The 20483-nt window shown below is 43.2% G+C and overlaps 1 protein-coding gene across 1 annotated transcript in view; it reads right to left on the reverse strand.

The window, feature by feature from the left end:
- Positions 15769-20483, reverse strand: part of CTLA4 (cytotoxic T-lymphocyte associated protein 4) — a 63987-nt gene continuing 59272 nt past the window's right edge. Inside the window, exons 3-5 of the mRNA XM_005676404.3 lie at positions 19089-19436; positions 18209-18318; positions 15769-16959 (exon numbers count right to left, since the gene is read on the reverse strand). Coding sequence (XP_005676461.2) covers positions 16855-16959; positions 18209-18318; positions 19089-19436 — 563 coding nt within the window. The 3' untranslated portion in view covers positions 15769-16854. The remainder of the gene's footprint in view (positions 16960-18208; positions 18319-19088; positions 19437-20483) is intronic.

The following is a 20483-nucleotide window of genomic DNA, read 5'->3' on the forward strand; positions in this document are numbered from 1 at the left end:
CCAAACAGACTACCAAGGCTTATGACAGCAGTACATTTCTGTAGCAAGGAGGCCATAATTCCCAGTCAAGAGGAGTTGTTAGGACAAATAGGAAATCTGTAAAGTTAGGGCAGATATCATAGCTCTAGAGTGGCTACAAAAATAAGCTTGTTCCTACTCAAAAATGGTGGCCAAGACATTGACTGTACCCCTCCCCCCCCCCGCCGTGGGTTCCCAGTCCAGCTTTTCATAGGCTTCCAAGGGTTCCAGCCAATGGGCAGCCCAATTTATTTCCAACAAATGTTGAATAGTATTCTTTTTGTGTAACCTATCCCTCAGCCTTTCCTGATCCGGAAATGACAGCAGTTCACCTTATAGCTCTGGACCTGGACTAGATACACTACTATAGGGCTGAAAGCACTTACTTAATTTTGACTTCTTAAATAGGCACAATTACCAAATGATCTCTTCCTGCTCACTCCCCTCAGTAGTCCTCACCCACCAGACCACATCTCCATTCTTTCTTTCATCTCACAAAATCTCAGGCCTCTATCCTTCCCAGTCCCAAACCTGTTTTAACTTACTGGCTATGTGTAAATAAATGATCATATTCTGTGCAAGATTCTTAAGCAAGAGATGCTACCAAGAATATGTTTGTGCAATGTGTTCTTATTAAGCATGATTCATTCTTGCTCTAGTAACACTGCATAGGAGATACAGCAGAAATTTAAGGCACAGACTTGACCTCAGGAAGCATATAATTATTAACCTCTTCTAATGAACATCATCTCCCACTCTACTAGACTCTAAGAAAATGGTTAGTAAATTCTGTGTGTAGGAAATAATGTTATGGCATAATACAATGACAGTAAATGGATGCTAAATAAACTCCCCATTTTCTCAACCCCGGCCCAGCAAAAGCCTTAAATATCTCCAATAATAAGTGAGTCTTTGAATGAGAAAAGCCATCAGATCACGTGATAAAATCATCAAAGGCATGTGTATACACACATGAATTAATGGCTTTTCATTAAACCGTGAATCTGAAGTCCTTTGCTAATTCTTGATAAAGCTGGCCAAGTTCAGGCTATGTGTTCTTATTTAAAAATTCACATCTGTTTCTTGTAATTCATTAAGTGGCAAAACGCCACTCTCCTGCTTCTGTGCACCTATTGTTTAACTTGGCTCTGTTTCCAGTGGTCTGAATGGTGTTCTCTCAGATGGACAATGTGTTTATTCATTTAGCTATAGCTGTTGTTACTATAAGTGTGTCCTTGAAACAGACTTATAATGTCTGGAAGGAAGAAAAACACCTAGAAGAAAGCAATCAAGCATATCTCTTTTTCTTAATGTTCTTTTCCCCCTACCCAAATATTAAACCCATCCTACTCCTCAGAACATCTTTCTGAAAGATGTAGTTACCAAAAGGGTAGTAAACTATCCTGAGATTGAATCTAAGTAGATTAGCTTCTATTCCCTATTGTTCAAACATTAATAGGCCTTGTCAGGATGCCTTGGCCCTCATGAAAATGCTTCTGCTTATTGTATGATGCTAAAAATGGCCCCCAGAACCCATCTAGCTCAAATAAAATGAATCTTTAGTATCATAATTTTTAGTAAAATAAATTACTCAAGGCACCATTTTGTGATGCAGGGAGCCTAAGATTTTGAATGGCAGTATGAAGGACTTCCTGATGGAATATGTCAACAAAAATGAAAAGAAAGACTATGGTGTCCATTTGATAAGGATTAAACATGCAAAAACTGAAAGCTTGCTCTTGGGAGAAGAGCCTTTATGACTTCTTGAGTCCCTCCAAGCTCTAGGGTTGAATGATTCCATAATAATAATGTGACTGCTTTGAAAAGTATTGAGATAATGAGATTGACCAAGGAGATAACCTGAAGGAAAATCTGAGTAAAGAGTGACGCCGTCTGTCAATCATAAAGGAATTCAACAGGTGAAACAGAAAGAGGTCTCTTGAGAAATGGTTGGCCACAGGCTGCTACACCTCATCACATTTCTTGCTGGTAAAACCCTCTTGCTTTGCTTAGAAGGGTTCATTTGCTGAGCTTTCACAAATGTAGAAATATGGACTCAGCAGTTTACAAAGCCAATAGGCAGTTTCAATCGTGTCACTTACAAGAAGAATTTGATAACCAATTCAGAAATGAATTGTGCTCCTTTCCTCTCTTGATTACCACACCTCACCAAACCCATTCTGACTGTTCCAAGCATGTGGTCTCAAGTCTAATTTGTTGTGGGGTTTATGTACTGAGTTATTTCCAGAAAGCAAAGCTCTGAGGTTTAGGGGAGGGTGGGGAGGGAGAAGAGAAGGATATCTATTAAAAATATCACATGACTTTCTTTTCATTCAACAATAAATGTGTTCTAGCAAGAAGGAACTAGGAACACAGTCCATGTTGAATAAATTTTATCTGCTCATTTTAAAACTTATAGGACAATAACTATATTAACATTTATGTTCCTTATCACATACATCATAGTCAGTACCACAATAAAATAAAGCTGAAAATGATAGATCAAGTAAACACATCCTATAAGATCTTGGGTAATATGACCTTGTTTCTGAACCATGTTAATTAACAATTCTAAACCTTGACCTTCTTCTCTACAAGCCATGACCAGCTTGGCACTGCCTACTTCTTAGGGCAGTGGGGATGATCAAAGGAACTACCATTTCCTTTGACTACTTACATTTCAGCAATGTACATGAAAATGCTTTTAAAACAGAAACATGTTCCTCAAATGAAAAGTATTGAGAAAATTCAAGCCCAGAAAAGTTGTGTGCTGTGTGAGACGGGGAGTTAATTAGCTATGGGTCTGAGACACAGAGCTAGTTGTCTTTATTTACAATCCAGCAGTATTTCCTCTGGAGATTCTGTCATCTTTCCAATTTCTCCTTGCCTACCAACTTGGAGACCAAACTAACAATTTGAAAAGACATGCTTTAGAAATAAGCACTACACCGAGGCCTCTACCACCCAAAAGAAATGAAAAGAGTTTAACATCAAAATGTGGAACAGATCTGTTTGAAAGGTCCTCTTCTAACTAAAATGACTCAATATTCTGCTTTGAAACTAATGTTTGGGAAACTTAGGGATACAGTCCTAGGTGGTCCTTCTCTGGGTGACACACTCTTTCACAAATCATCCACCAAGGAGGCATGTGAATTTATACCTGCTACCAAGTCCTTCTCTGACATTGACCACAAGCTAGGTCTGCTTCCAGCCACTAAAGGAACTCCATTAATGGAGTCTTATGCTTGAGATTTGTTCTGAAAATATGCAGAATTCTAGATTACAACTTTTCTTGTATCATTTCCTGGGGAGTAGTTTGCAGGTTTATATCCGGTAAGTAAAGGCCCTACAAGCCTTCGAGGTTTCTCCTTATGTTGTTCTTAATTTCATTCAACAGTGACCATAGCCCCTTTTTCATATTCAATCAGGCATTCATTCTACTCAGCATGTCTACTGAAAACCTACTCTGTACCAATCACTGCTCAGTGTCCAAGCCATTAAAGTGGAAAAAATGGGAAGAGGGAAAAGAATACATTTTCCAGACCCTGACACCATCAATGACAACATACCAATACCTATCCACTGTATTTTATGTCCAGGATCACACTCATAACTGGCCAAGATTCAACTTATTCAACACCTCAAGTCCCTGTTCATTTCCAAGACACAGGGACATGAGATGTCCCTTCCTACAAATGAGGACTGCTCCTTGATTCTAGCTCCAGGCTCTTAACAAAGGGAGGAAGGGAGGACGGAGAGAAGAAATTGATCTTAGCAGAAGTCATTTTCCATTTTCAATCTAATGTTGTGTTTCTTTTCTCTTAAGTTCCCCACTTCTAAGTTACTCAGCCAAATCAAATCCTAACACCCTGGACTAGTATATGCAGTGACAAGCAACTCCAGGGGAGAGATGGCTTTGTAGTAATACTTCCTGCAAATCACACTCTGTGTTTATCCCCCAGATTTATTCAATTTGAGCAGGATCAGCACAGCTTACTCATCCCTGACTTTTTTTTTTTTTTTTTTTTTTTTGTGCTAATATACTTGCACACAGCTAGGCATTTATCACCTGAAATTTCTATAGTTTTGTTTTTCTTCCCCAAGCACAGCCCTCTACAATTGTTCTTAATTGAAATTCATTTTGATAATATCTGAAAATCTCTACAGCTTCTTAGGGTTGCTCTGAACTCTAATGAAAGTTCTGTAGGCTTTCAGACCTAGAAGAAATCTTGGATATAGCGAGTCTGATCACTCCTCTTCTGCTATAGGGAAGGCAATGGGGATCCAGGGGCATAGAGGACATTTTCAAGAATGTATGATTTACATTCAGCACAAAACAGAGTTCATCTCAGATGGTTCAACTGAAGAAACTTGAATAAAGGGACTTTTTACAGAAGTGTGGACAGGGTTAAGAGTAAACAGTAGGTGCTGAGACCCCCAGCAACCAGCCACTGCAGAGATTCTTTGCTTTCCCTAGAGTTTAAGGAGAAGTGGAAGATATAGTGAGCAGAGCTCAGTGGGGCTGGAAATGAGAAAAAGCCCTCAACCAGGGATATAGTCGGGGAAGAACACAACTACCATCCTCGATGCTGTGTCAAAGCAGTGATGATTGGAGAAAATACCCTAATCACTGACTCCCCGACCCATGTCAGTCTGGTGTTTTCCATCCACCATGATTGCCAGAGACCAAGGAAGGCAGACGTGTGGTTCGTTCAGGCCAGCTTTTCCCACAGAGAGCAGAGCAGCAGCGCCAGGGGAGCAGACTGGGAGGAGAATAACCAGATACAGTGAGCTTCCCTGGTGGCTCAGAGGGGAAAGCGTCTGCCTGCAATCAGGAGACCTGGGTTTGATCCCTGGATTGGGAAGATGCCTTGGAGAAGGAAATGGCAATCCACTCTGGTACTCTTGCCTGGAAAATCTCATGGACGGAGAAGCCTGGTAGGCTACAGTCCATGAGGTCGCAAAGAGATGGACACAACTGAGCAACTTCACTTTCTTTCTTTCTCTCTTACTTTCTTTCTTACAGTGAATTCAATCACCCAGCCTTAATACACATCTTAATACACATCTCCATTTTAACCATCATCAGTCTTATTTCAGGGCTTCCCAGGTGGCTAGTAATTAAGAACCCACCTGCCAATTCAGGAGACATAAGAGATACGGGTTCGATCCCTGGGTTGGGAAGATCCCCTGGAGGTATGGCAACCCACTCCAGTATTCTTGCCTGGAGACTCCCACAGACAGAGAAGCCTGGAGGGCTACAGTCCATAGGGTCCCAAAGAGTCAGACCCAACTGAAGCAACTTAGCATGCACACACACAGTCTTATTTCAAAGGCCCTATTTGCCTAGCAAATATTTGGTGAAGAGGAAATGAAGGAAAAGTGAAAGAAAGGAAGGCAAACAGGAAAAATGTAGACCTGACCTGTGCCGGGCCCTGGGCCAAGTGCTATAAACAGTCATGAAGAAATAACACAAGTATTTTAGTAATATAGTTACTATATTTAGTAACTATTTAGTAACTACTAAACTATATATTAGTAATATAGTTACTGTGTGAATTACTACATGACATAGTGTTCAGCCCCTGCCAGGCCCATGCTGAGCACTTTATAAACACCAACTCATTCAGTTTGCAACCTTGCCCATCAGAGGAGGAAACAGAAGCATAGAGTATGGAGTAGAATTAGTCCCAGCCTCCTGCAGCAGAGGTCATGCTGTAACTATTACTCCCCTCTGCCTCCACGAAGGAAAAGTCCCTTAGGGAATTCATTATGTATTTGGGGTCCCAGTAATATTAATGGGCTTCCCAGGTGGCACTAGTGGTAAAGAACCCACCTGCCAATGCAGGAGATGCAAGAGAAACAGGTTTGATCCCTAGGTTAGAAGATTCCCTAGAGGAGGATACAGCAACCCACTCCAGTATTCTTGCTGGAGAATTCTGTGGACAAAGGAGCCTGGCAGGCTAGACTTCATAGGGTCTCACAGAGTCAGACACGACTGAAGCAACTTAGCACACAATATTAATGCATGGGTACTTAGTTATGAGCATTAAACAATAACAAATTATATCAGTACAAGACAGTGTAAGGAGGAGTTCAGGAATGAGAGTTCAGTGGGGCTGGAGCCATAAACGAACGACCAGGGTGCCTCTTAAAAGGTGTGCAACCCAGAAATGGCTTCAGGAGACTGCAAACTTTCTGGGGCAGAGCCGAGAGCAGAACCAGGTTGCCTGGCTCCTAACAGGGATTCCCCATCCCTTTGTCATTGACAATTCACTTTCAGGGCTCCATAGGTGTTTCCTTGGAGACAGGGTTTCAAAGGATAAATCTAGTACTTCCCTCCACAGGAACTTAGGGTCTCGCCTTGGCCAGCCTCCTGCCCTCAGGCCAGGAAATACTGATATGCTTTTTCGTCAAATGGAGCAATTCTTCTGCATTCATTTTCTTGATTCTGTGGGAAAGTGACCAGTATTTTTAAAGAACTGAACACAGGCTTATAAATATATGCAAGAAAACATTTAAACTATGGAATATAAGCAAAGTAAGACTAACTTTGTCCATCACACATTAGTCTCTATTATTGCCAGTTTTGAATATAATTTAGGCTCAAAGAAAATGCTACATTTGCTTTCTTAACCATCTCTTAGACACATGAAGTATTTAATAAGAATATTAACTGAGGTCTTTTTGTTCAAGGACAAAACATGTAATTTTCTTTTCATTTGCACATGTATTTTGATCTTGAAGGGACTAGACATCACATTTGGTTTTATGTTATTGCTATGTGATTTTCCAATTAGGTTTCTGTTATGTTCTGCAAACAGAAAAACCAGCCTGTATCTAATTTAATACCTATAAATTTCCACAGATGGTCGCAGAATATTGTAGAGTCTAGTGGATAAAGATTTTGCCACATGTTTTCAATTCGTGAGTTAAATTTGTGTTTCTACCACATTCTTTATTAAAAATTTCCATCAACGATTTGGTTTCCGGAGAGTAAGATTATAAAATAATTCTCTCTGTTTCACTAGGCATAGTGACATCTGATTTGAAAAAAAAAAAATTGTAGATTAGGCAGCCAAGTTAGACAGCAACAGTTCAGCTGTGACTGATGAAGGCAAAAATGTTAGCACAGTTGTTAAAAGTCAGATTCACCCAGAATAACTTGATCCCAGTGTGTATAAAACACCACAGAAAAGGAAAGTTTCTGAGGGTGGAGCCTAGGATTCCATGAGCAGCCATAAAATTCCTTATACATCTGTCAATGCTGACAAGTTCAGCCTTATCCTCCTCTTAGCTGAACCCGGGCCAACAGCTGAGGGGCTCATCACTGAGTGCAGAGTTTAAGAGAAGAACACAGAGTTTGGTATCAGGCCAGCTTGAACCCAGATCTGTCTCTGTGTAGATGGTCCCATGATGAGACTGTGTGCAAGTTATTTAACAAAAGTAGAATAATATCTTCCCATCTAGTGGCTGGAGTGACAAATTCAAGAAGGACTCCCCATTTCCCTGCAATGAGTTCTCTCTAGAGAAGGTACTAAGCTATCAACAAACTTTGACACAGCAGAGAGGTAAAGAAGGACCAAGGGCAGTGGAGTAACCACGTGTGAGGGTTTAGGAAGGTTTACAGAGGAAGGGACATTTGAGCTGGGGCTTGGAAAAGAAAGGAAGTGACTACTTTCCTGGGGTTATCAATGACATCTTGAATACTATCTGTGATAACTCTTTGATTCATAGAGACCTGTGTTGAAAAAGGTTCTATGGTTCTGTCCAGGATTTTCAGTGGCCTTGTGGTCAATCTCAGACCCAGTGTATGGCAATATCTCCAGGCAAGCTCTCCAGGAGAATGTATTCTTCCCCAGTTTAGGGAGTGAACTGGTCTGTGGCCTCAGTTCCTTGTCCAGAAGGCCAGTTCTCACGGACACCCTTCCTAGCCTCCCTGTAAGTGGGACGTACTATTCTCTGTATCCTCAAAGATCTGTGGGAGTCCTACCAGCTGACCCACCAGAACACCAATGGCCATCTAGTTTGGGGTATTTCTTACCATTTCATTTCCTGCTATGGTGCCCACCTGTCACATTAGACCATGCTGCCCACCTGAATGGAGCCTGAACCCATCACAAGTCTCCAATGCAGCCCACAGGAGTGCTGCCCACCCAGAAGGAGCCAGTCCTTCAATCAGGTCCCTTTCCCAGCCTCTATCCCACCCAATCGCTTGCTTCTTTTCCTTCCCCACCAGCTGATGTTGATGAGGATCCAGCAGGCCTGCCCCAAACCAATCTGCAGTGTAACGCACAGTGATGCATTCTCCCTGGCTCCAAATCCACATCTACACGTAGGAAGGAAAACTGTTCCAACCCTCCTTCCTATCGTGTGCTCCCTGGAACACTCAGGCTGGTGCTCCAGGAAGCCCCCGGAGCAAATCTAGTTCCTCTTTCATCTGGCAGCCCTCCATATCTTGAACACAGTTCTCATGTCCTTCTTGAATGATCTCAGTTCAGTTCAGTTCAGTCGCTCAGTCGTGTCCAACTCTTTGCGACCCCATGGACTGCAGGACGCCAGGCCTCCCTGACCATCACCAACTCCCAGAGTTTACTCAAACTCATATCCACTGAGTCAGTGATGCCATCCAGCTATCTCATCCTTGAATGATCTACTCAAGCACAAATGACAAACACCACGAACACTCAGATGGGCACAAGCACAGTGCGCACTGCTGAGCTTCGCACAGGCTTAAGGTTCTCCATTCAGCAGTTCTTTCATAATGCTCCCCCATCATCAGCTCTCAGCCCTGCACGGTGCCTTCCCCCATACCACACACACACCTCCTCCAACACCATCCGTCCAGAACGGAGCCATTACCTTTCATGCACATTCCGGCAGAGTAGGTTGGTTTTTCTTACTTTAGCCCCAGTTGGTCCCACACTTTGACTTCTGGTAGACGTACTTCTTTATGGCTATCTCCATCACAGTCTCAGATGGATGGACCCCCACTTCCCATCTGGACTTCTCTCAGTCTTCTATGTGGCCTGTGGCATTGGGTCTTGCTTGATCATTTTTTTTTTTCACAGAGTGCTGGTCTACTTCATTTGCCATTTGGGGTGGGGGGAACTTCAGGCTTCAGTCTTTTGCTTCACTTTATTTTTTCTCTTCAAAGAGACTCATTGCTATTTTCCAGCACCCCGCAACCCCAGCTTAGAGGCTCTCCCTTCTCTTTACCCTCATCTCCCAAGCTCACCTTCTATTCCAAGCTGATTATTATCCTTTTAGAAACTTTAGAAACCCCATTCCAGGGGTCACAGATATACTTGCAAGGTCACTCACACTGACTTCCAACAGTCATTACTTTCTTTTACCTCCAGCCTGTTTTGAATGGGGTTTGACCCCATGTATAGAGGGAGCATGCTATGGTTATGTGAAAATTATTTCTTCCCACTGGGCTGTATTAATGGTTTCCATTTGCCCATCTCTGAGTGACAAGTTCTAATACCTCATTACAGCCAGCAATGTTGCTGCATGGACTTCAGCTCCAGTGACTGGGAAAGTAGATACTGCTTAAACTGTGTATCAAACACATAGTCTATGTTTAAATGTCTTCAACTTCCTGTTTTCTTTGCTCTCTAGGGACAATTCTCAGCTGTTGGAGCTAGTCTCATCGCATCTTCCAAAAGCCTCTTAAAACAATTGTTTTGAAACAGTTCTTCAAAGTAAGAATATTTGCTTATTCCACAACCCATGTGTAACCCTCAGAAACACACTTTGCTTCTCTAGCACTTCGATCTCCACTCACTTTCCATTTTCCCTTTTCCTTTTTCAGGTAGACCCTCAGAATTCAGATATGATCATTTGAAAAGAGAGTGGACTTCGGAATTCAACACTGGTTCTAATCCTGACTCTACCTCTTATGAGCTGCGTGGTATTGGGCAAGAAATAAATCCCCCTGAAACCTCAGTTTCCTCATCTGTAAAATATGGCTGATGTCAGTATCTCTTCTGCAGGGATCTTGTGAGAATGACTTCAGCTAATTTATACCTCTGCAGTGTTGAACGCTTCACAAATTGGTTGCTGTCCCCTCTTCATTCCAAATAAGGAGCTCATGAACTGCATCCAGTATGGCGACTTCCTCAACAGGAAAGCAACTAGAGAACATTAGTCTTCATTCACAGATCCAATCTTTCTGTCCTTAAAGTCATGGTTAAAGATAACTTTGACGTTCCAGGACAAAACAGATGCTCACAGGAGACTACAGACTGTTAGAGTTGCAAGTTAACTACAAGGAAGGAAAGCAAGGCTCATTTTCAACCCATTGAATAAAATATTGGGTTGGCCAAAAAGTTTGCTCTGGTTTTTCCATATGATGTTACAGAAAAATCTCTTTGGACAACCCAATAAGGTAATAGTGGGATGACTGCCACACGGACTAAAATGATGTCAAAATGAAGCCAAAAGAAAAAAGGCAACATCCTCATAAAAGTATAGTTCACGAAACATCATTTGTGCTGCTTTCTAAAATTTGAAGTTGCCTCCTGAAATATATTCCTTACAGTTTTTCCCAGAGCGATCCTCCTCTTTTTGTTCAAAAAGACAATATCACCTTGGGTGACTAAGATCATGTTTTTAAATCACAGTTGGTTGTCATGGTAACCTGATGGCATGTGATTAAAAAAAAAAAAAAAAGCACATTTCATTTCACTGGGTGGTTCCATGACTTCCAGCAGAATCGAGAAGCTTTCTCAGAGCCTTGGAGACCTTTCTGGAACACTGTTGGCAATGGTTGTTTGGCCTTCTCTTCTGTTGCATCTGTCTGCTGGATTGCTGAGGATCACCCAAGACCCTCTTGCCAGGGCCCTGGAAGCTTAAGGGAGAGCAAGAAAAGATGGAGCCAACAGCAGGTAGGAAAGAGTGATAATGATCACATTGAGGCTCAGAAGAGCAGCTGGGGGGGAGGTGAGAGGAAAAACAGGTTTTCTGGAAACAGTCTGGGGTGGTGGCAATGACATTACTAAAGCAACCTAAAAAGGACAGTTCCTGGGCAGAAAGGTTCAAAGTGTCACCCACAGCAGAGCCCTGATGTGAAAATCTACAGACCTGTCTTCTCAGACTGTGACCTTGGCCAAATTGCCTAATGTCTCTGAGCCTAACTTTCTTCCAATGCATGCTCAGTTGCTTCAGTCCTGTGGACTGAAGCCCAGCAGGCTCCTCTGTCTATGGATTTTTCCAGGCAAGAATACTGGAGCGGGTTGCCATTTCCTCCTCCAGGGAATATTCCTGACTCAGGGATCAAACATATGTCTCCTGCATCTCTTTCATCTCTCGCATTGGCAGGTGGATTCTTTACCACTAAGCCACTTGGGAAGCCCTAATTTTCTTCTAAAATGTGAAAAGAATTTCCAAGGTCCCTTCTCTAAGTCCTAACCATCTGTGATGGTAGGATGCTGACTTAGACCAGAGCATCTGAAAGTAAGATCGCAAAGACCCACTGAAGAATGAAAACCCCCCAGACGCCACCTCAGACCTTATAAATGAGAAGCTCTGGGTCTGTGGCCCCTTGATCTACATTTCCCCCAAACATTTCAGTTAATTATTGTGCACAATCAATGTAAGAACAGATGTAAACAAGTCCACCACAAAAGCAAAGATTTCCAAGAAGGGTCTGAACGTCAGACTCCACACCACACAGAACAAATGGAGGTGACCTCTAAGAAAAATCTTCAGAAGATAAAGAACGGCCCCCTTTGCAGGACCCGTTAGCCTCCAGCGAAACTGAGCATCATCCGACATGTGCCCGGGAGTGAGAACAGGAGGTCGTGTCAGTTCCGAAACAGCAATCATGGTCTCAGGCTCTTCCTGCCCACAAACTCCTGTGGAGGGGTCAGCAAAACACTTTTTATTCACACCACATTAAGGTACAAAGTTTCCTGCTGATAGGGTTGTCAGATCAAACACAGGGCATCCTGTTTTTGGGTTTTGAGGTTTTTTGTTGTTTGTTTTTTTTTTTTCCTTTTGGCTGAATCTGGCAAACCTACTTACAAACTCCTACCCCAGGCTGTAACATGGACACGCAAGCGAGGAAGGAAAGAACGTTTCCTCCCTCTCCACCATTAGGTCGTGTCATCCTTCGAGTCTGAACAAAGAAAACTGACCTGTGCTGAGGGAAACAAAAGTGTACAACAGAACAAGGCCTCTATAGCACCCGAGTCATGGCTCTAACCAGGTGCAAAAGAGAAGTCAAACAACAGAGTAGCTCTCCGGAGAAAACCAAGTTCTCCTTACCTTTGAGACCTCTCCCAGACAATAACTTTAATGTATAAATTCTCCTCCTTCCTAATTGGCTTTTCTCCAATTAACAGCACAGTGACATCAACCATTTGCAAGTTAGTTCTTCAGTCACTAGGTTGTGTCCCACTTTTTGACCCCACGGACTGTAGCCCGGCAGGCTCCTCTGTCCTCCACTATCTCCCGGAGTTTGCTCACATGCATGTTCATTGAGTCAGTGATACTATCTAACCATCTCATCGTCTGTCACTCCCTTCTCCTTTGCCTGCAATCGTTCCCAAAATCAGGGTCTTTTCCAAAGAGTCAGCTCTTCGCATCAAGTGGTAAAAGCATTGGAGCTTCAGCTTCAGCATCAGTCCTTCCAGTGAATATTCAGGACTCATTTCCTTTAGGATTGACTGCTTTGATCTCCTTGCAGTCCAAGGGACTCTCAAGAGTCTTATCCAGCACCACGATTCAAAAGCATCAATTCTTCAGTGTTCAGCCTTTATGGTCCAACTCTCACATCCATACATGACTGCTGGAAAAACCATAGCTTTGACTATATGGACCTTTGTCAGCAAAGTGACATCCCTGGTTTTTAATATGCCTCCTAGGCTTGTCATAGCTTTCCTTCCAAGGAGCAGCGTCTTTTAATTTCATGGCTTCAGTTACTGTCTGCAGTGATTTTGGATCCCAAGAAAATAAAATCTGTCACTACTTCCACTTTTTCCTCTTCTGTTTGCCACAAAGTGATGGGACCAGATGCCATGATTTTCTCATTTTGAATGTTGAGTTTAAACAGCTTTTCCACTCTCCCCTTTTACCCTCATCAGGAAGCTTTTAGTTTCTCTTCAATTTCTGATGTTAGAGTGGTATCATCTGCATATCTGAGGCTGTTGATATTTCTCCCAGAAATCTTGATTCCAGCTTGTACTTCATCCAGCCCAGCATTTTACATGATGTACTCTGCAAGTTTTGCAAATTTGGATCCCAAGTAAATTAAATGTGTATTAACTGTGGATATAAAAGAGGGTTCAAACTCTGTATAAAAATATAGTCAATTTTAGCAGCAACCCACTGTTCAAAAAATAGATACTAAAATTGAGAATTCATTTTCCCCACCCCCACCCCCAACACACACACCAAAAAACACTGGACGATTAGATTGAGATAAAAGTAGAATGTGTGGGGCAGAGAAGCCAGCAGGAGCTCACATTCCAGAGCCTTAAAGGTTTAAACTGAGAAATATTATTAGATTGACCTACACATAATTCTGTTGGTCCAAAAGGAAACAGATTATGCTGAAGCCACCTTCAGAAGCACAGCCAGGTTCCACATAGAAGACATGTCCCTCCCATCATCCCAGATGTCCTCAACTCTCCAGTATATTTATTTGAGCATCTACTGTGTGCTTAAGACTGTGATGATGCCTATTTTGGAGAAGTTCCCACCCAGGCTAAAGACATTCACATTTGAAATGATTAGAGATGAAACTGAGTGTAGCTACAAAACAAGGGGAAAACATTCATATATGTTTGAAGTGTCAGCACATCTGATAGAGGGAGCAGAATCTGAGATGAATCTTTATAGATGCAAAAATGAGGGATAGAGATATTTAGGGGTGAGCAACAGGGAAATGGGAAATGGCAGAAATGAGAGTACCATGTTGGAAGAAGGGAGATGAGAAGATGTATGTGCTAGGGACTGGTAAGAGTTGGGGTTGGCCCAGGCAACCCCTGGTAGCTGTATCCTGTTCCCCTCATCTCCAGATTCCTACCTGAGACTAGTGGTTCCAGGAGGAGGGGCGCAATGCCCAGGTTCTCCCTCCATGGTAGACCGAGTCTCACTGGGATGAGTGGAGTCTTTGGGCTTCCCCAGGACCTTGATCCTTTTCTTGCCCATTTCTTCTGCCATAGGAGAAACTTTTTTGAGTTAAAGAGTATTTTACCTCTTCAAAACTGAGACTGAGTGAAGAAAGCAATTCTTAGCTCAATAGTGGAATTTCAGATAATAGTAGAGGAGATATTAGGATATTCTTGTGTAAAGAAGATATTAGGTTTATGTCTGAAAAATGCCTGAGACATCCCTGAAGACCCTCCCTGTCATTTAGATCTTCTGTCAACTATGGAGAAAAATGATCTCTCTAAAGACTTGGAGGAACAAAAATGGTAATAAACTATTCACTGGCATTTCTAGATGTGCTTCTTCATGGCTTCCAACCAAAGACCAAGAAATACAAAGGAGCAGTCTTCTACAAAGCAGGCCCTTACTCTGTGTGTGCTGTGCCTGGTCAACTCAGTCGTGTCCAACTCTGCGAGCCTATGCACTGTAACTGCCAGGCTTCTCAGCCCATGGGTGTCTCCAGGCAAGAATACTGGAGTGGGTTGCCATGCCCTTGTCCAAGGGATCTTCCTGACCCAGGGATAGAACCCCTATTTCCCGCATTATAGGTGGATTCTTTACCAACTGAGCTGCCGGAGAAGCCCTAGGAGCTTACTCTAGGTGTTATTACCATATTTGGAAGACCTATTCCTTTTTATTTAGCAAATCTTTCTGAAATGCTCACTATGTGCTTTCTCATTTGTTTGCTACACTTGCTTGGGAAAAAAGAGCACATAGTGAGCAAGAGGAGCCTGGACGGGCACAGCGCATGGGATCGCAGAGTCGGACATGACTGGGCAACAAAGCACGTAAATAGTGAGCGAGCGAGCGAGAGAGCTGCCTAAACAGCAGTCCTCAAAACGTGATGGATCTGAGACGCACTGGGGGGTTTGTTGGGAGAGCAAACTCCTGGTCCCACAGCCTGAAGATTCTGATTCAGTACATCTGAGGTTAAGCACTTGAATCAGCATTTTTTGTAAGTGACCCAGTTGATTCAATTATAGGTGGTCCCTGGCCACTTTGAGAGTCATTGCAGAAAGCAACAACAGGATGTGGAGGTCAAGAATGAGAAACCTTAAGTGGAAACCAAGCAGGCTGAGGCAACATACTGGTTAACCAACAATCACAGAAGGGCTGTGTTCCTCACATTTGTGAACGAGTCCATCTGGAAGCCACAAGGGAAAGATCATTTACCGCAGAAGCAGAGCGAAATGGCTGCAGGGTTGACGACAATGGAGTTGCCATGACAACTGTAATCTGTGTTTCAGTAGAGTTGAGAAAGGCCTGGGTAAGAAAGAGGAGGTGAGAAACCTGTGCTAAAGAGAACGCTGTGTGATTTATTAAGGGCTGCTGGAGCTGTGTGTGGTAGCTGCTTTGTATCCCAAACAGTGAGGAAGAAATCAAAAAGACAAAGGATGAATTCCTTCCAAGAGGGGCTTGCAGGTAAAGATTTGGTGGACAGCTGATTCATGAAGCGTGATTTGCCCTTTGGGGTTTCTTTAAATTTGTTCCCGCTCTTCCTAATATTGAAGAGTCAACCAAGTGCTGAATGAATCAATCAAAAATAAACACAATACTCACATCTACGGAAGGTTAAAAACAACTCTGGAAAACGACCACCACAGATTTTTATTTAATTAAAAATATTATACATGTTGTTGCATTTTCATGGAAAATATCAAGTTAAAAAACACCAACAGTGTTAGTTTTCAGAGACCTTTGCACCCTGTTTTGCCATTTGCTGCTTTTTCCTGTCTGTGGCATTAACCATGTGTAAGGAATTGGCGCCCAGTGGAATTGGAGCTTCTTGAGGTTCATACCCACAAGACTCCTGAAATGAGCCGATTTCTCCACGACGATGATATTCCATCAAATTAACTCAGATGCCACCTGTTTTGGCTTCCTTGTTAAAGGAAGGGAAAGGAGCTGGCATAAAAGCCCAAAGCAATGTCACCACCAATGCAGCCCACATGTCTGCAAGGATCAGCTATGACCTTATCCGGTTTCTAAGCCAGTTGGCACGTGACCTTGTACTCTACCCAGTGTATTAGTGTCCTGAGTCTCCACCATAAAACTTCCCCTGAACCCATGATGGGAAGACACTGCCATATAGTGTTTCTATTCAGACAATCAGCAAATACACAAAAGCACATGTGGTCCCCATGCACAATACTATCAAATAAAAAAATACATATTGTTACAATACAACCTTTGGAATCACTGACTAAAATATAGCCATGTGAGTATTTTTAAAGTCTTCACATAATTATATACTTAAGAAAAATAACACAGCATAAGTATTTTACTTAAAGACATTTCAGCTAGAAACTTCCCATGGGTAAATACAAGATGTATACAATACCATCCTCTCCCCTCCTTCTTTCATTGCTTTCTTGGGATGGTACTATTCCCTAACTGTTGTCCCTGACCCTGCGTCGTAATGCTGCTTCCCCAACACGCTCTCACGTGATGCTTCTACTGTAACTGGACCAGATGTGACAGAGCCAGCCTGGCTCTGTTCTTCTGCTCCTTTCCTTAAAATTGTAGTACACTGAACTGGGGTTCTGCATCCTGCTTTATGTCAGAGATGAATCCCCCCCAAAACACAAACAAACAAAAATAGCTGGATAGCAAAAAGTTAGAATTGCCTCAGCTCTTAGAAATTAGAAAATAGTCCTTTCTCTTCAGTATGGTCTCTCAATTGATGGGAATAAAATAAGGCTGAAATTGCTTTTCACATTCTGGCTCTGTTGGGGGCATTTTCACATAGACCCCTGTAGTAAGAGGGCTTCTTTTCTTTAGCTGCCAAACATAAAAAGAAACAATCATTAGTACTGAGGAATACAGAAGCCACTTCTAACTGTAATAGGAATCAACAAATATTGGGTCCCTACCCCACTGAAAAATGAATGTTCACAACATGCAAAATTATAAGCCTCAGGAGATTTTCTTGATTCAGCTATTAAAATTCATTTCATGTAAAAAAAAAACCCTGTGTTATTGACATAAAATAGAAATCATTTTCCCTGACAGGGAGACAGGAGGAAGGAACTCTGAAACAGCTTTAGAAAGAACTTCCAAAACGCCTGCGATAACTGACTGGGTCTTGTGTGTCAGGGGGTGAGCTTGCTAAGATAATAAACTTCAATTATTCTCTTTGAGAGCTGTAGTCCTCATCTCTACTCCTCATATACTTTTGATTCGTTGTTTTCTCTGTCCACACTGATTTCCAGTTTTTATCACCTCAGTAAACCAAGGTCTAATGTACTAGTCTGCGTGGCAGTTTGTAGCAAATGAGGTAGAAAGAAGCTACTGCCACAGAACAGATTATAGAGCATCTGGGAATAGAATGTGGAGGTGAGGGAGGCAAAGAGGGAGGGGAGAGGAAGGTTTGTGATGGCAAAGCCAGCCATAGGCAAAGGAGGCTGAAAGTGACTGTCAGAGAGAAACTGACCGGAGCACTGATTCCAGACCTCTGTCTCTTCTACAGCTGCAGTAAATAAAAACTGGGTTCTCTCTTACTGCGCTGGAAAGGAGGGTAAGACTTGCCAGTCAAGCAGACTGGGTACCAGGGAGCCCTGGGCAGGGGTTACGTGGACACCTACAGCTTAGACAAGGAAGGCTCAAGTAATGGGGCACAGAGAGGTGGCTTCCAGGTGAAGTGAGGGACACTAACCACCCAGGTGATCTTCTCCAGCAGCATTTTGCCCAACCTCGTTTTGGGTTTCAGGGTTATGATAACTCAAGTACAATTGTTATGGAGATAAAGAGCAAAACAGCTGCGCCGTGTTATTCACAGAGTTACTCAAACTGAAACCTAGTGCAAAAGCACACAAACATTCAATGTCAAACACACTCATCTAAACTATTAGTCATCCTGAAACCTCAAAGGCCAATGCCAAGGGTTCTAGTGTGTTCTTTACCACTGTCCTTGCTCTTCTTCACTTACTGCTTCACCTCAAGAGAACTCGACTCAACGGCGTCACTTGGTCATTTATCATCACTAAAGGCATCCTGACCAAGAACGGTGCATTGCCCACATTGCACTCACCATTTTGCTCAAAGAAACAGCTGTGATGAGGAAGCTGTAGAAAAACAACCCTGAACTAACTGCTGCCAGGATCCAGAGGAGAAAATCAGAATCCGGGCATGGTTCTGGATCTGCAATAGAGAAGAAAGTAGAGCTTCCCTGAGATGCTTTCTAAATTCTAGGGCCTTACTCCTGCTACTGGTGAGAAAGGGAATAAGTTCAAGCTGCCAAACCTTGATGTCCACCCCTAAATAGAATCGCTGGCCCCCAGCTAAGTCTGTCTCTTGGGGCTACTTGACTAGGAGTTTCAGATCAAAGGCCAAGGCCAAATTTCATGCTGGCCATCACTCCAGAATGAGCGCCCCTACCTGCTGGGAGGAAAAACACCTTCCTCAACTCATCTTAGAGTCAAAATGCTGTTGTCTCACCATCCATACTAAGCAGGACTACCACATGTTATGCCAGAGAAGTCTTTATTTCGTTAATTTTTGTTGGAGTAGAGTTGCTTTCCAATGTTGCACTAGTTTCAACTGCAGAGCAAAGTGAATCAGCTATATATATACATATATTCCCCCCCCTTTTTTTAAATTTCCTTCCCATTTTGGTCACCACAGAGCACTGAGTGGAGTTCCCCAAGCTCTACAGTAGGTTCTCATTAGTTATCTATTTTATACATAATATCCACAAAGTATATATGTCGATCTCAATCTCCCAATTCATCCTACCACCAGCCTCTTTCCCCTCTTGGGGTCCATACATTTGTTCTCTGTGTCTGTGCCAGAAAACTCTTAACAAGAATTCCCACAATCCTGAACACGAATGACCCAAAATCAAGGGGCCAATTTGTTTGCGTGGCAAAGAAGAGACAGCAGTGGAAAAAGTGCCGGTCAGTGATGCTCACCAATGACATAAATCTGGGTTCCATTGCCCTCACCCATGTAGTAGGGCGGCGGGTACATGAGCTCCACTTTGCAGACATAGAGCCCAGTGTCCATGGCCCTCAGCCCTTGGATGGTGAGGTTCACTTTGTTTCCTCTGGAGGTGCCAATGCAACTGGAATCATCCAGGAAGGTTAGCTCATCCTCCACCATGTAGGTCCCAGCACAGACTTCGGTCACCTGGCTGCCTGCCTTCCGCAGCACTGTCACCCGGACCTCATCAGCTTTGCCTGAAGACTCATATTCACATGTGAAGCTGGCAACACCCCGGCTGCTAGCCAGCACCACTGGAGGCTGGGTCACATTCATCCCTAATGTGGGAAAACCAAAGGGAAATCAATGAACTCAAGCTCACCCACCACCAGGTCCAGGCAAACCCTTGGGCAGGGTGATCTCTGACGGCCCCCTCCAACTTCACCTGTCAACCCTTCTCTCCCCTCATCAACAAACCTATCACCCTCCCCACCCCTCCCCTCTTCCGTCCACCCCAATGCCCCCTCCCTCCATCTCTTGCTGCCTTCTGGCTTCTCTTCCATAAAGGTGCTTCCTTACTGGAAAACAGTTTTTGGAAGGCAGTTGGCTGTGGCAATGAGAACACCGATGTGACAAACAGAAGGGCTGGCTCTACCATGAAATACATGGTTTGGGGAAAGCTGCACCTCCCTCATAGCCTTCATTTTCCCTCCCATGCAAAAGAGGGGTTTAGCTCAGATGACATCACAGTGCCTCCCAACTCTGGTCTTCTAAAGTTATAATAGAGCTGTAGGAACTGTAAAAGGTAGTAGGGGAAATTTTGGAGGCTGAGGTAGAAAATCTTGCCTTACCTCTCAAAGTACACCTTAATTACCTCTGCTTACGTCAACCTGGCCTTGGATCTCGATTGCCCATGGGGAGCCGAGCCCTGGCTAACGTGCTGGCCACCCCACTTCCCTGTGTTATTACCACAGAGTAAAGGATGCTGCTTGATGGAGGAAGCCGCAGAGGGAGGGCACCGGGTCGCTTCCTCTGTAGGCTGAGGCAACCCTGCCATTCACTTCTATGGGCTTCCCCTGACACTGCCATCACCCCTTCCTCCACCCTCTCTCCTTCACTTGAACATCTTGTATTCCTCTATCCTTTGTCTTCTCACTTCTACAGGAGAAGGGAGGCCAGCTTTCCATGCAAAAGGACTCACATCATATAAAAAATGATGGCTTCATGACAAATTACCTTCCTATAAGTAACTCAGCCCCTTTCTAGTCCACCCATCATACAAGTGACACTCAAAACTTGGATGGAACTGAGTAACTCATTCTCTTCAAACCTTTTCATGCCTTATACACTTGGTTGTTGTTGCTGAGTCATGTCTGACTCTTTGC

Source organism: Capra hircus, chromosome 2 (assembly GCF_001704415.2).
Source record: "Capra hircus breed San Clemente chromosome 2, ASM170441v1, whole genome shotgun sequence".
NCBI classification, from domain to species: domain Eukaryota; kingdom Metazoa; phylum Chordata; class Mammalia; order Artiodactyla; family Bovidae; genus Capra; species Capra hircus.